Below are 16,672 nucleotides of genomic sequence, written 5' to 3' on the forward strand. Positions count from 1 at the left end.
GCCTGGGATTGGTTCCTGCAGACCCCCCGTGACCCTGTGTTCGGATTCAACGGGTTGGAAAATGGATGGATGGATTTTGCAACCTTTTTGTAATTTACACATTTGTATTTTTTATCTCTAACTTCTTTGGAATGTTTGATTGCCTTCATTTTCAGTGTGGTGAATCTGAAAGGCAATTGTGAATAATGACTGCTTAACTATGCACTTTTAATCAAGAAATTATGGCAGTTATTTTAATGATATACTATTGGAAGCTAATTGTGATCTAACTGTATCCCCTTCTGGGTTTTTTTTCACCTGTATAAACGCATATCTTGCACAACTCATGGATGAAGTAATTATGCTAAAGACATATGTCACTTTTATTTCTTAAATTTAAAATAAGAATATCACTGAAATTTTTTCTTCATATAGGATATTTTTATGCAAGAAAATCAAACAGTTGCTCAAGGGGTTACAAGGCACTGCATTTGTTACTCTTTACTTACTGTAAAATTAAGTATTTGCTTTGTATCATAAAGCAAGCAGGATTGTACAAAGAACCACACAAAGAGTTAACCTCTCTGACATCTCCACTTCCTCTGCTGATGGGAGGAGCGCCCATGCTGGCCTGCTCCTGATGGAGGGCGTATCTCTTATCCTAGCTGTGTATGGCTAGACAATGGTGGTCCGAGCTGCTAAACTGGCACAGACACAGTGTAGTGAGGTCTCAGACAGTCATACTCTTCACATCCCCACATGACACAGGGGCCATACAGGGTAACATGTATTGTCTGTACACGAATGATCTACAAATGTACATAGAGCCCCTCCTTAGCTCTTATTTAAATAATCCTCTGCAGACTCACACTACACAGTAGGCTCAGCAAATACAGTGGAATAGCCATTAGCCTAAGACATACTGTGCTGCACTGCACTGTGGGAAGCTGGCCATCTCTCTTCCCTACAGTGTTTTCTAACCCTCCATTCCCATTCAATATTCTACAGACTAGGAATATAAAACTAATTGATACTTCCCTTTGTTTTGTCTTTCTACAAGATCACAGATTTTCATAACTTCAACATTTAATTATTTGCATTTTCCCTTACACAGCTGCCGAGTGAATCTTATATCTATAGAAGTCTAAATGACGTCATGGGTAACTTTTGACTATAATCATACTGATTTTTGTAACGTGCAGACTTCATGGAAAACGTTTTTGAACTTTTCCATGTGGTTTAACTAGGCAAGAAAAGCATGTTTTATAGGCATTAATCTTTCCCAGCAACCATCTGGGAGAAAAGAATTATTATTCCTGAAACAAAAAACAATCCCTAGCATACTTTATTTCAAGTTCGTTAAAAGGCACCACAGCAACACACATTAGAAGCTTAATATAAAACCTTACTGGGAAAAAAAAATACTTTTTAGACAAGCTTGGCACATTTCATGGGAATTAGCAAAATGACTGTTAACCCAATTATTGGCAAAAATCAATGTGAAGAAAAATAATTTGTGCTACTCAAAAATCCAAGACACTACAGGCAAACCATTGAATGATAGGCTGTTTGTGTCATTCAAGGCCATAAACTGTTTCAACTTGATTGACAAAACTGTCCAATTCAAAAATGTGCATCCACACTCCTTCAGCACTAAAAAGCACAGCCCATTACTCTTTACAGTCTGAAGATTTTAATTATTTATTATATTGCTGACAAAAAAAAATTCCTATGTAGAAATCTGATTAACAAAAATATGAACTCTGGACTCAAAGAGCTGGAGTACACTCAAATATGCTAGCCAATGACACAGCAAGAGAGATTCACGCATTCAGTGGACTGACAAGTTCTTGATGCCAGCAGCTAGGCGACAAGAGCCTTTCGACATACAGAACAGAGCTTCTAAACGCAACCTCCTTTCACATAGACCGAACAGTTGCCAGATGAATTGCCAAACGTTGCATAAGCAAAGCAGCATGTTACAGGGAGTACAGGCAGATACATTTCACAAGGTACTGATACAATGCCAGCATGATGATTGTCCCAAATCCTTCTTTCCAGCCAAATTCTATTTGATAACCTGTTACCCCAGCTCTGGCTGGAGGCAGGAAAAGCAGTCCCCAACATGACTAACTATCAAGAAGACTCTGTGGAAAACTCAGCAGTATCTTTCTTGGAAATCTTAAAATTTATATGCAGTGTACATGGTAAGAAGAAATAAGCTCTCACACCCCCATATATCACCTAGTATATACTCCACATCATTACCAAATGGTCAAAAACTGCTCCTGAAGACAAACTCCAAAGAAATGTACAGTGACAATCTACAGTGCAGGCTGAGGAAAAAACGAACATTCTTCTCATCAGATTTTCTACAACTCTTCTAGTTCTCTCGGGAAGTAACAACATAGCTTGAGCTCACTGTTATAGTTAGCACAGATTCCAAATGTACCTCACACCTATTGTGATGGCTTCAAAACGTTTTAAAGTAGTTCAGCAAAGTGATGAGGAAAAAACACAAAATGTATGCCAACTTATATTAATGTGAAGAAGCTATGTGAAAGATGCAATTTTAATTAAATTCATTCATTTTCTAAACAATAGACTAACTCCAATCAAGGTCACAGGGGCCAGAGTCAATCCTGGCATCAGTGGGAGCAAGGAGGAAAATGAACAAGTACATCGCTCGTGTGCCTCACAGGGCCCCTCATGCACACAACAGTACTACTCACTGAAACATGGCCAATTTAAAAACACCAACCAATCTAACAATGGAAATGGGTGAGGAAGACCACAGTACTCACAGGAAACCCACACACAGAGACTCATAGAACAAAAAAACCCACAAAGACAACAACCAGACCCAGTATTCAAACACAGGGGCATGAATATTTAAGACACAAGTGCTAACTACTACACCACCCAGCCAGAATTCTCCAAAATAGCTTGTTTCACTATGTGGTGATTTGGGGCAGGTTCTTATACTGGTAGCACTGTATGCCAGAATGGAACTGATAGTGGAAGTGGTACCAGTTCACTGCAGGGTAAACTCAATTATACTGGGCAATACAGAGTTGCCAATCAACCTAATTTATACCCTTTGGGTTATGAGACACTTAAATAAGTTCATTCAACTTTGGGTGAGTTAAAATGAATTGAAGCTTTGGATGGAAATACTAGCCTTTAAAAACCACATGGCAGTCAGGTAGTGTACAAGAAAAATGTAAATGAATGAGAAAGACTGATACTAGTTTTAAGTAGCTGTTAAAGTGCCATGGAGGACAGATGTCCTCCTCCTTCACCATACTGCACTTTGATTTTGAGAGAGCAAATAAGGCTTAGAATGAGATAGGGATGCCCCAAGAAAGGACTAGTGGCAAGTATTTTTTGTAGCATTATTTCATATGCTTAATTATATATATTTAAAAAAAATATGACTAACACTAAACTGAGAACCAAGGACTTTTTGATATAACAGTAGCACAGGTTGCTTCCCATAATGAGCAACAAACAGGGAGGTTAGAATAACTACTTTGCAAATCAATTTGTAATAGCACTCCAGGTGTGATAGACAGACAGACAGACAGACAGACAGACAGACAGACAGACAGACAGACAGCTAGCTAGCTAGCTAGCTAGCTAGCTAGATAGATAGATAGATAGATAGATAGATAGATAGATAGATAGATAGATAGATAGATAGATAGATAGATAGATATGCATATTGTACTGGGGTCAACATATGGTTTTAGGTACAGAAGCTCCATTTAAAAAATCTATGGATCTCCAGTTTAAATTAATTCAGAATATGTTTTGCTAAAAGGTGCAATGCTGCATCATTTGCCACTTTCTTAGGTAGAGGTCTTTTTCCTTCACTTTTGTTTTAGTGGCTATACCACAAATACATGATCAGACATGGCCAAGGGTAATTAATACATGAGATGACATGTAGAAGTATAAGGTCCAAAAAAGCTATCTTCTGTCATAACCTTCATATCTCCATATATCAAAAAGGCACCTTAGGCTGCCTGTACTAAAAGCTTGCATTTTGAAGAGAGTGGAAGAAATTAATTACCTACCAAAAAAAGAAACTGTGCATTTTGTTTCCTTTCTTTGTGATTCAAACACTGTTAAGATATGTAAATGTGATTTGTAATATTGTAGACTTTGACACTGAGGACCCAGAAAGAATAAAGGGCTTCCTTTAATTATATAGAGTTTTACTTCTCTTTCTTAGATAGCTATAAATGTTACTGGATTGTCTTCCAAATATTAAGCCACATTATTATGGGGTTCATTCACTCAGTACTTATTATGAAAGACATAGTATCCTTGATTTTTCATTAGATGACAGATTGATTGATTGCAATTTAAACACATTGGAAAGTCACCTAAATGTAAATAGGAGAGTATTGGTAATCATTTTAGAATGCAAACTTTACTTTAAAAAAGTGTTTGTTGTTCATAAGGCAGAATCTAGCACATTGCACAACTGAAACTATACATTCAGCTTTAGTAAATAATGCCAGTGATCACATATTAAAACATGGAAGACAACCTACATTGATACACAAGTCCCAGTCCCATATACATAGATTGAATAGGTTTTCATTTAAAACAAGTAAAATTAAACACTTACTCAGATTTGCTGAAAGTAAAATAGATAATGTAAAATAACATGCATTATATTACAAGCAATAGAAATGCATGTTTAAAAAAACTTAACTATAATTTATTTTTTTAAATACAATCAGTAATTCATTCAATTGTATCTACAGCATTAGACAAAAGGTGGAAACCAGCCATGAACATCATGCCAGTACATTGCAGGGCACACTAATCCATGCCATGACAATTTATATCTGCTAACAAACTGGAATGCCTACACAAAATCCAAATATACATGGGAGGAATATGCATAGTGCACACAGCCAGAGATTAGAGCAGGATTTGAGGCCAGGTTCTCTAAAGCTTTGAGGCAGAAGAATTAACCACTATACCAGCCTTATGCATTATTTCAATAAAATTCTAATTAAAATTAGATGTTACCAATTTGTACATAAAAACAGTAAGGGACACAACTCATCTTACACATGATGCAGTTCTCCTATGGCTTTTGAAGAAAAGAGTGAGATTTCCAAGAAGGCTTTTATTTTTATCAATTTTTACATCAGAATCTCACTGTTTAATAGCACATCTCCTTTCTGCTCTTAGTCTATAATGTCAAAAATACATAGGTATGCACATTTTATCATCCTAAAAATCCAGTTTATACAAAGTGGATTTAGTCCTTCTTATTTTTCTAATATGTCCAATTCAGCCATAGAACAAAAAGCATACTCAGATACAAATGATATTACTGTAGCTTCAACTCTGATATTTGCTACGAAGTATGCTCACGTTAAGGTAAAATAATTTATTGTTGGGAATATAAAACCAATTTTTCTACACATTTGTTTGAAAATGAAGCTAATCTTAAATGTGCTCTAAAAGTAGGACAAACTTTTAAAACTGGTTGAAATGCAAAGTGTTAATCCCATAATGTGATATAATGGTCCAGAAGACATTAATGAATATATAATAAAAAGTAAGTAAGCAGTTTACCTGATATGGTGTGATAATCCATCCAGTGAGACAAACCCCAAGTCTGGGAGGCTATCAGAGTTGACAGATGCTGGGGAGAGAGAGCGATCCTTGTCATCTGGCAGTCCTCCCTTTGCCATTCCTGATATTTCATCTTCAGAATTATCCTCAGAAACAGAGCCAATGGTGAAGTGTGGGAGGATGGCTTGGCTGTCGAGGGGCTCCTTTACAGAGGGGACCTGATCTGCCATCACCACACCACTGATCTGGCAGGCTCTGAGTGCTAGGAGAAAAGAAAAAAATTCAGGATCTCCAGAGACCAGAGAAAGACTGGCTTCAAATTCAAATATAACATGTGCCAGGCTATGGATCTAATATAGAGAGAGGAAATTGCACAAGAAGTGGAAACAGCCCATGAATTATCTTATTGGAGCATAAAACAAACTCATCTACTGGAATTGGCACAAATACCAAGGCTACTTCAGGGCTTTACAAAATAAGTCTACTAGGATATACCCAATGAAATTATGTGTAGATTTTGAAATCAAACAGTAGAACGAGTTTGGGGATGCTACATTTCTAATTGCTTTAGCCAATAATATTAGTCTTAGTAAGCAAACTACTAGCTGCTCCAGGAACCTTGAGTTGATTAGTAACCCAATCACCATTTACTGTATATGGAGTCTGTGTCTTACCTTTTTCCACATTTCTTCTTCAAAACACTTGTATATCTCCCTACATCCAAAAACCCTGCATGTTAACAGAAAGCTCTAAATTGGCACAATATATGTACCTAGCTCAATATATGAGAGCACCCTACTATGGACTGATTCCTGTATAATATCTAATGATCCTAAGACCACTAGATTAAGCAGGTAATGAAAATGAATAGATTGATACTTTTATTCTTGCCATTGTTGTTTGCTGCAGCACTGTCATGTGAAGTACACGGAATTATAACTGTAATGTCTACTAATAAAAACAATAATAATAATAATTCTCTACATTTACAGAATATAGCACTTTTCTCACTAGTCAAAGTGTTTTTTCAAAGTGAGTGGGAAGCCACTTTACTTTTAATAGAGAACTGTATGCTTTATTCATACAAGCATATTTATTTTGCTAGTATTCCTTTCAGTCTGATGGAATGACAAAAACTAGATGCTGAGCATGCATGCCAAAAACCAACAGATCAGGCAGCATCAATTTAGGACTCATTGTCTTTTGTGTGAGCTGTTAGTTAACTGTTATTTTTAAAGTAAACTTTAAAAGCCAATTAAAAAGCAAACTCTTAAAAAGTACTTATAATAAAAATAATAATAATAATAAACACAATAACATAAGTCTCGTATGCTAAAAAAATGACAAACAAAAGTCATGACATAGGTTTGACAGAATCATATCTATTATCTGTACCTGCTTATCTTTGTTAACATGATCAGATAACAATAACTAAAGCTCTGAAATCTGTAGAAATTATAATTATATGGTAAACACCCTTTAAGATATTACAGAATGGCAGCAGTATGGCAAGATGAATTAAAGAAGACACATTAAAGGCAAAAAACAACTGAGTGTTGATCAAAAAATGCACTGGAATAAAACCAGCAGTCACATAGAGGTCTGAAGACCCAGTTTACAAACCATTACCATGGAATATTGCCTAAAAACACTAATCTAATGTTCAGTGTATTAAAAAGTTCTAAAAGAGACTTCTAACCAGCATCGACAAAGAATATTTTCTCCTCAGAAACTCTGATATTTTCCCCCAGCTCATAGACAAGCTATCAAGTTTACGGGGAAGTTTTCAATTGGTCTAGCTGATCGACTGGTGTCACCTCCTGGGAAGGTTCCTGTCTTGCACCTCTTAATTTAGGAAAATGTTGTGGCCCCTATATCGAGAAAATGAGGCTCAAAAATGAAGGTGGACTGCATACACTGGGTGGCATTGTGGTGTAGTAGTTAGTGTTACTGCCTCACAAATGCTAGAAGACTTGATTTGACTCTTGGTAAAGTGTCCTGCTATGTGTACTTTGAAAGTTTACCTTGTGTCTGCTCAGATTTTTCTTCATTAGTTTTACTGTCAAGTCTAAACTGACACTGTAAGAGTAAGTGGGAGTGTTGTTCAATTTGCTTAGAAACTAATTCCCCATCTAAGGTGGGTTATTTTCTTTATGTGTGAAGCTGTAAGTATTGGATTACAGTTACCAATAACTAAATAAGTTAATTCAGAAAATAAATGGGTGAATAATACTCAAAACCTAGAGAGTTCCTGGACTTAATGTAGCATTCCTTTACTTGTCAGATTAGAGAATAGCTGAGAGAGGTATGTTACCACTCTAATCAACAAGAGAATCACACTTGAGGTTTCTCACCATAAGCAGTTTCAAAGAACTCCTAAATTAGTTATTTCAGTTTGTGCCAGACTTATCAGTAAAGAAATTCATTAAACACTTAAATAAAAACATGTAATTTCCATTACTTTTGTCTTATAATTATGATGAGAAAATGCTATTCAGGCCAAGCAATCGTACCAGTCTTCTTCTCTACAGTAATCACCACAGCAAGGTGATTTACAACAAGAGACTACAGAACAATTAGTTATATCATCTTTTTGTACACTTGTAGCACTAACACAGTAAGTGACATGCTTAAGGTCACACAATAAAAGAATGGTGGGAATTCAACTGGCAGTTATGTGAGTTACAATCCAATGGGCTAACTATGCATATCAGTGGTAAAATAACAGTATTAAAAACAATTTAAAAATCTGCATTAGTTATACAGTATTAAGTGTTCTCTTCCTCATTTGTCAACACATCACTGTTCTTTTTCTTTTTTAAATGAAATGTTTCTGTATTTATTTCCAGAATTATGAACTGCAAAAGAATAATTATAAAATTGCATTGCTATCAGCAAAAGATAAAAAAAATACTCAGTTTCAAAGTATAATCAATCTAGTGAATCAGAGAAAAAGTTAAGATTCATTAATCTACTTTTTCCAAAGAAATAAAAGAATTTATAAGTGTGTCAGGTCCAAAATACTAGCTAGTGTTTAGTATGATATGGAAAATGGTATTAGTTGAAAAAATATTAGTAAAAAACAACTATTTAACTGCCTTTCTTCAAGAAAATCATCCAGCTGCACTTGCATCACCTTCTCATTGCTCTGTCAGAAGCCAATTCAAACTGGCAAACATTATATTAAGCAACATTTGGACCTAAAATAGAGGTAAATATAAAAACAATTGAACTGGGTGATACATACCATCGTCTAAAGCTAACATCGAGTAAGCCAGGGACAGTGCAATTTTGAACCTCACAGCCAACAAACCAGCACAATCAATCCATAGAAGGAATAGAAAATAAATAATTGTATTTTTTATTATTATTTCAGGCACCAGAGCTGTTTATTTTTCCTATAGATATTTATGGCATCTGCTTTTAAGTCAAATCTGTCCTAGGGCAAATGCCAAAGTAAAGTAAGTGTAAATTCTAAACCCATCAACATTTGTTAAGAGATCTTTCATCTAACCACAATCCATTTAACAGGAAACACCTGACCAACAAGTAACACCTAAAAGCCAATTTTTCCATTAACTATGCTTAACAGAAATAGAGGGAAAGGTCAAATACAAACGTCAGTATTATTATAAAATGTTATAGCTTTAACAAGCAGTAAAAAGTCTGAATTAGAATAAGCTGCACTAACTTGGGGTGTTCATAGGAAATTTGAGGAGATAGAAGATCATAATAAACAAGAATAGTTGCATTATATATTTTTAATATTAAAATATGTGCTTCAAATTAATTGTTTAGTCTATATATTTTCGATTGTAATAGAAATGTCCCATTTTTCACCATCAAACAGAGTTCCATAAAGAGCTAGGTCCCGGGTAAATGATTAAAAATAGCATCATATTCGTAATCACTGATCTTGAAATGAATCTAAAATGATACCTCACATGCTTATGTGTGTAATTTGTCATTTTTACCCTTCTGGGAGTAGCTCTTAGTGTGTTAGGACCACCAGTAAAGAATTAGATGTCAAAAATAATATATTCATGATCAGCTACATCAAAAAAGCACAAATATGACACTCCACATGTTGATACTATGGCTCGCCATTTTTTTGTGAGTTTTGTGAAAAGGAGTAACTTTGACCCCTCATATTCCTTTAAGGGCGAATCCCTGGGGTCAGTTGAAGCGGATTGCACAACTTCAAGTCTTTCTGATCATTTTTACTGAAGACAACTATTGGTTTACTCTTTATCACAAGGGTATACTTTCCTTGAAAAAATATAGTCCCAAAATAGCCTAAACATTAATGTTTTTAGAGCCCAGAGGGAACCCCAAAAACTTCAACATCTTGCATAACTAAACAACAAGACACGTCAATCGGTTTAGTATGTGGGTATTAGCTTGTGCCAGTGAGTTAGAGAAAAAAAACTGAAGTGATTTCAAAGCCTTCATAAGTAATAGGAACACAGTAATATGTGACACTGAGTGCTTTGGAATCCATTTTCATCTTGAATCCAAAAAGCTTAGCTAACCATCAAAAACAGAAGTTTTGACTTCCTTGCACGGTCTGCTTTGAATTTGTTCATTCTAATTTTCAGGTACTCCAGTTTCCCATCCAAACCACCCATGTGCCAGAAAAGTCCTTTTTAAGTTAACTGCTAACTTTAAATCAGCCTGGCTATGTGATTGTTAGGTTGTGTGCTTGATTAATGCCCAGGCTAGGCTTTATTCCCACCTTGCACTCAATGCTACCAGGATAGGCCCCAGTCCTTTCAACCCTGAACTGAATTAAGCAGATTTGAAAATGAATGGTTTTCTCAATAACTATCAAAATGAACTTCAATAAATAAGTGTAATAAATAATAGCCTAAGAAGATGAATAGATGAATGACGATGATTTTACAATTCAAATACTTAAGTCCATATATATTTAAACCCACTTAATCGAATTAAGGAGTCAGCGACTAATATTGCCCCCAAGCTATCCATAAGAGAGTGTCTTTATTAATTATACATTGACTATAACATAACTACATTGCACTCTTTCTCCTCATTATATGCAATATGTGAAACCCATCAATTTCTTTGTTTTAATGTAAGTAATTTTATATATGTCAGCTCAGCTTATGTGCAAGTACACTGTGAGAACAATTCATTTCAAAGCAGAATCTGCACAGGAACATCAGGTCGGGCTGATCAGGCAAATAACCTTGACGCTTCTGTTGTACACATGTAAGAAATAAACCGCCTCAATGAACAACTCAGGCCCCGTAAAAGGGCTAATTTAATAAAGTCGTCCCTCTGCCCAAAATACATCCTGATCTTGATTTTTACGTCAATAGCTGCCTAACGTGGGGCCACAACATCACTACCCGCTTTCCACTTGCTCTTTATCGACAGAATTTTGCTTTGGGACATCACATCTGAATTTCTACCTCTGTAGGCTTGTTGAGCAAGAGCAACTGACAGACTGGTTTTTTAACCTCCCCTACTCACCCTGATACAGGTTGCGTAGCAACGAACAGGCAATGCTGGCGGAGGCGACGTCTTCGGTGTCAGGGTGCAAGTGAGCACTGAATACCTACTGGACTTGCCGGACTGACAGGTCCGCCCGCTCTTGCTGAACCGGCCAGGCTCACAGCTCCGGCGGCTTCTCGTAGACTCGTGGCAGCGACAGTCTGGACACGTTCTAATGTAATGACAGGAGCATTAATGCGTTACCAGGCCGGCGAGAACATCCGATCTACAAGACTGTCTCTGGAGCTGCCCTCGATGGTAGACGAGGCAGGTAGTAGGGCGATGCGACGAGGAGGTTACTGCCGGGCAATAGTCTCTCACCTCTTCCGGACAACCAATCGCAAACAGCAATAGGGCCACGGATTCGGCAACAGCGCTTGGGGGCGGGCTCACCTGAGTTCAGACGAAGGGGTGTGCCCAATCAGAAGCGAGAGGGGCGGGGCCCGTGTGGCCTGATCTGCCGGCTTGCTTTGGCAAACATGTGCAGACGCATAAGGACTGTCAGGCTTTGTCGTTTTGGAGCGCGAAATAAAAAGGAATACAAACTTTAAACGAACGTTAAGACTGCAGAAAATTGGAGGACAAATGCCAGTTTAAAACACTATGGCTTGCAAACAGCAGGTGTTTCCATTTGAAGCTAGTAACAAACGTGGTATCCTTTGACTCATAGTAGGTGCAGTACAAGTCAGCACTATTACCAGTCCATCTTTTAACGAACCCGTTAATTCAGTCTAATGTCACAGGAAACGAAGCCTTTTCCAGGTTTTGAGGAAAACTTAATTTTAATGACAGTTTGATGTTCCTAGTTAAAAGAGTGGTAACAAAGACATTCAAAGCCTTAAACAGTGTTGAGAATGCTTCATAATTATGAGCCGTGATAAATGTAAATGTTGTACTTGTGGGCTATTCATATATACAGTATACTGGATAGATTAGCCTGATGAAGCCGAAGATAAGGTCATTGAAAGAATAAGTAACATTTAATCTGACCTTTGTAGATGGCCCTGAATTTATGCCACCAGTACAACCTTTAGATTCTTGGGACTCACATAAAGTGCATTTGTTCCATTTTCAATAAAATCTGACTTCAGAACAATCAAATTGTTGTGTGTTTAACCTTCTTTTCGATATTTTTAGCATGAAAATAATTTCTACCTTTTACACCTTAACTTAAAAATGATATTCATTTATACATAACTGTACTTTATATTGTAAAGAAAGGGACAAGAGAGAGTTAGTTGGGGACCAGCTGGTACTCCATTTAATATAAAAGAAAATTGGGAAAAGAATGCAAAAGTTCCAACAGTATTATTGCATATGTTGTATGTCCTAGAATGCCTCTCTTCTGTGGAGCTCACTACTGCTTAATCTCAGGTTTGCAATGAATGGTGGACTTCTGGCACACGTTATTTAAATATTCCATGGGGTGGAAGAGGAGGGTCCTTCAGGGCCAAGCTGGAAGTGATGCCAGTGGGCTTAGTCCTCCATTCTGCAGGTAAAAGAAGGAAGGTTGTTAGTGACCATGTTTCCCCAGAAAATGGCATCTGTGCACTTATCAATGCCGTGAAGATGCTCCATGTTTACTCGCATGCAACAGTATCAGAAATAGCGTGAAAGGGACCCTAACTGGCACGGGGAGAGCAAATCAGTATGCCAGTGTGGAAAGTCAGGAGTTGGTAGTGTGTTTTAGACCATAGTGCTATAGAAGTGTAACAGGCAGGGGCACAAGAGTAAAAGAAAGAGTTTAGCTTATTGGGTGCTAGCATGCAGCATTCTAAGAGAATGCTAGGAGATTGATGATTCAGAAGATGTCATGCACATCTGACCATCTGTCGCAGGAGAGAGAGGGCATTTTGGGAGGGTAAAAAATGCAGCACCCCTACTGACTACTGCTGTAGTTTGCAGTAACTTTTAACGCCTTGGACAGAGCAATACCAACAGATATTCAGAGATGACAGACCAGATACCAAAAGAAATCTGGCATAAATTTAGACAACCTCCATTCTGGCAAAGGGCACAGCATCAAGAAGGCAGTATAGGTCTTTATAAGAAAACATATAAGAGGGAAAGATGTGGCATAAGAAATATGGCACTTTAGAGACGCTGATGGTTCAGGGGAACAAGTATGTGCAGACAGGCCATGGTATACTGCTATGCCATGATTTGTTTTTCTTCTCATTTGTACTTTGTGTTCTCTCTTTCATGTGATCTTTCCTCGTGTGTTATTCTAATGATAAACTTACTGCTTTTGATATATGTGACTTTTTGACATTATGGCCAATGAAGAGAAATGCCAGAAATGCATTTTCTTACAGTACCCTCTGTAAAATAAACGCAGGGACAACAAAAAAGGTTTGGGGATCCACCCCATATATTTGAAAATAAGCGATTGTAAGGAAAGGACTTTACAGATATGAGTTCCAAACAGAATAGAAAATGGATCCAAAGAAGTCTGGTGAACTGATGTGTTATAACATTCTTAAAATCGCCACTTCCCTTTCCATATGGACCAAAGATAAGCAACATGCTGTTGTACTTAGCCCCACTCTGTGAGTTTAATAGCATTTACACTTGACCGGGACAGCTCTAGCAGAGCAGATCAATTCTACGGTCAATGTATGTCATTTCGAGGGGTGACCACATACTTTTGGCCATATAGTGTATCTTCATTTATAAAGATTCTTTGTGAGAAATGTTTCTACAAAACAGAGTTTCACTATTTCTTTTTCCCTTGTGAAACATTTTGATATACAGTATTTTGGAACTATATGTAGTTTGAACTTTTAAACCCAGCTCCCAATTATTAGGGCCTGCTTATGCCTAAGCAAGCAGTTGGTAGTTGAGGACTGGGTGACTTGAGGTGACCCTCTTCTGGGCATAACAGGGAAGTTCCTAACTTGTTTTGTGGGCCTTGCAGAGGCCTCATACCCATTTTTGCCACTTCGGATTCCTCAACACAGATATATCATCAACTTTCAGCACAGTATTGAAACAACATTTTACCCTTATTAATGGACTAAAAAGTTTAAAAATGTCAGGCTGATTGTAATAAATAATGAAAGTGTACATGACATGGTTATAACAAATAAGTTTGTCACTGATGAAAATGATGCTCAGGTAAACTTTATATTTTTTCTACATACAATTTTATAAATAGTGCGGATAGTTTTTGATTTACCTTATTATTAAGATCTTGTAGAAAATGTCTGACAACCAAAGCGATGTGGGAGTGGGAGTTATTGAAAATCACAGTTTGGCAGAGGAATATAAAAGTATTTTAGCATCACTGACAATTTTTTGGAAGTTGGTGATGTTCATAGATTGGCATGTTTCTTCAAACTTAGCGGCCACAAAAGGAAGAAGCTGCTCAGAGATGCCATCTTGATGTGAATGCTCACAAAGAGCTAGAAAGAACTAAGGTCATGAGTCATCCATATTGTTTAAAGATGGAACATGGGAGTTCTGATGAAGAATATGTCTGTTGGCATTCAAAAATAACAATACAATGGTGCCAACCTTCAAACAAACAGGATTCAAAATTACATCTTCAGAGTAACTTTAAAATGTTTTGAGCTGATAACATGCTCATCCTGACGGAAAAGATTTCCTGAACCTGGAAATGCAGGTTCAGAAAGCGGCAAGATAAGCGTATAGTCAAAAGACAGGCTAAGGATTAAAATCTGTAGAAACTGAAAAAAATTAAAAATGAATGTACGCATCACCTGAGAAAGTTATGTGGGTGTACAGTATTTGAAAATTTTTAGCTTTAAGAATTTTTCTAGCTGAATTGAGTGTAGGTAATGGTTTCATTATGTATTCTGTATGGCCCAATGGTTTTATTGATACTTGTCATTCTGAAAAAGTTTAAACATATAATTTAGCCTAGAAGCGTATCTTTAAACTGTAGAAAAAAAAGTCTAACATTTGAACTGGCCTTCTTGATTACCTATAATGTGATGATTAGCTTTTAAGCAGACAAGCTAGGGAGAACAGTTCTCAAAACAATGCTGACAATTAAGTCTTGAAATCTGGGTCACAGTTCCAAGATGGAATGGAGTTTGCACTCCTTGTGTAGTCATTTCAAACAAAGAAGACAGAAGTTTCGAGATAAGGTAATTGTACTCAGTGATCCTGTTGCTGGAGAGTTTTGATATGTTGTATGCTTAATACCACGTTCAAGTGGAAATTTCACTGTACCCTGGTAAGTCAAAATATTGACCTTATGAACCTATGAATCTGTGATAACACCTGCAAGTGTCAATTGCTGTAAACAGGACCCAACAGTGTCCCATCATGCTTTACTTACTGCCCTATAAATAATTGATCCAAGGGCACTAAAGTAAGAAAGAGATTAGGGGGGACTGCCAGAAGCCCAGGGGCCTCATGTATAAATGGTGCGTAAGCACAGAAATGTTGCATAAGAACTTTTCCACGTTCAAATCGCGATGTATAAAACCTACACTTGGCGTAAAGCCATGCACTTTTCCACGGTACCTCATACCTTGTCGTACGCAAGTTCTCCGCTCGGTTTTGCAAACTGGCAGCACCCAGCGTCAAAGCAGTGTTACTGTTCCTGTGTGGTTACTCTTTATTTTCCTGACGCAGCTTTTTTAAATACACTGAAACTAACCGCATATTGTTTATTAGTGTAATGCATCCGATTGTAATTAACTTGTAACAATATAATGGTCCAGGGAATAGCCATAGTATTCCAAATACCATAACTGCTTTAGCGTTGTTACTCTAACTGCACCTTCTTCTTTCCGCTGCTCCCATTAGGAGTTGTCACAGCGGATCATCTTTTTCCATATTACTCTCACTGCACCACTCGGAGTATTTATATCACTGTATCTGAGTGTGAATCACAGCAGCAGCTGATCGGAAAGAGAATTATCAGTATACAGCTTCAAGAACACGCTGTCTCAGCCACGGCAAAACGTTTCAAAGCCTTTCCTGTACGGACCTCGCGGTTCAGAAACAGTTTCATCCCAAGAACTATAAATGCACTCAATCAAGTGCTCCTTGTAGAACAGTTTGTACTTATAAGTACAATTACCTCACTGTAAACTTGCACTAAAGTTATAATATTACACAACCTGCTCCACTTTATAAAGCGTGTAATTACATATGATGATGATATCATTTTTAAGATGAAATGCAACAAAATATGTTTCTTATACAGATAAAACTTTAACTTCATTTAAATAATCAATATTCTTCACTGGGACTGGCGTAAAGGATAGAATAATTAAACATGTACTACGAAGATATTTCAATGTTCCTTAAACGTTTTAAAGAATCGGCGCGCTAAGCTTACAGATGGCTTAACGTCTATTACAGAGCTGATTGTGTGGTGATCCACCTTGCATAAGATAGAGCCGCCCATGAGTACTGCTGCAATAAATAATTTCATCGAAGGTCGCACACAATCACTGCGCCGTGAAACCCATGTTTAATAACATGCTTTAACTATCATCATGAAAATGATATCACATATACATCTCAGTATTTTAGTTATTCAGTGAGCTGTAATATCATGAATGTAATGGATTCTGTGTCCTGTCAGAGGAAG

General features: G+C 37.1%; 1 protein-coding gene across 5 annotated transcripts in view; it reads right to left on the reverse strand.

The window, feature by feature from the left end:
- The window catches only part of acaca (acetyl-CoA carboxylase alpha), a 187,890-nt gene extending 176,455 nt beyond the window's left edge, over nt 1-11,435 (reverse strand). For 4 of the 5 annotated variants that reach the window (XM_039756721.1, XM_039756718.1, XM_039756719.1 and 1 more), the window contains exons 1-2: nt 11,080-11,435; nt 5,584-5,845 (exon numbers count right to left, since the gene is read on the reverse strand). In XM_039756721.1, the coding sequence (XP_039612655.1) occupies nt 5,584-5,813 (230 nt within the window). In that variant the 5' untranslated portion in view covers nt 5,814-5,845; nt 11,080-11,435. The remainder of the gene's footprint in view (nt 1-5,583; nt 5,846-11,079) is intronic. The other variant, XM_039756717.1, reaches the window with a different exon arrangement.
- Between the last annotated feature and the right edge of the window lie 5,237 nt (nt 11,436-16,672).

Source organism: Polypterus senegalus, chromosome 6, assembly GCF_016835505.1.
Source record: "Polypterus senegalus isolate Bchr_013 chromosome 6, ASM1683550v1, whole genome shotgun sequence".
Classification (NCBI taxonomy): Eukaryota; Metazoa; Chordata; class Cladistia; order Polypteriformes; family Polypteridae; genus Polypterus; species Polypterus senegalus.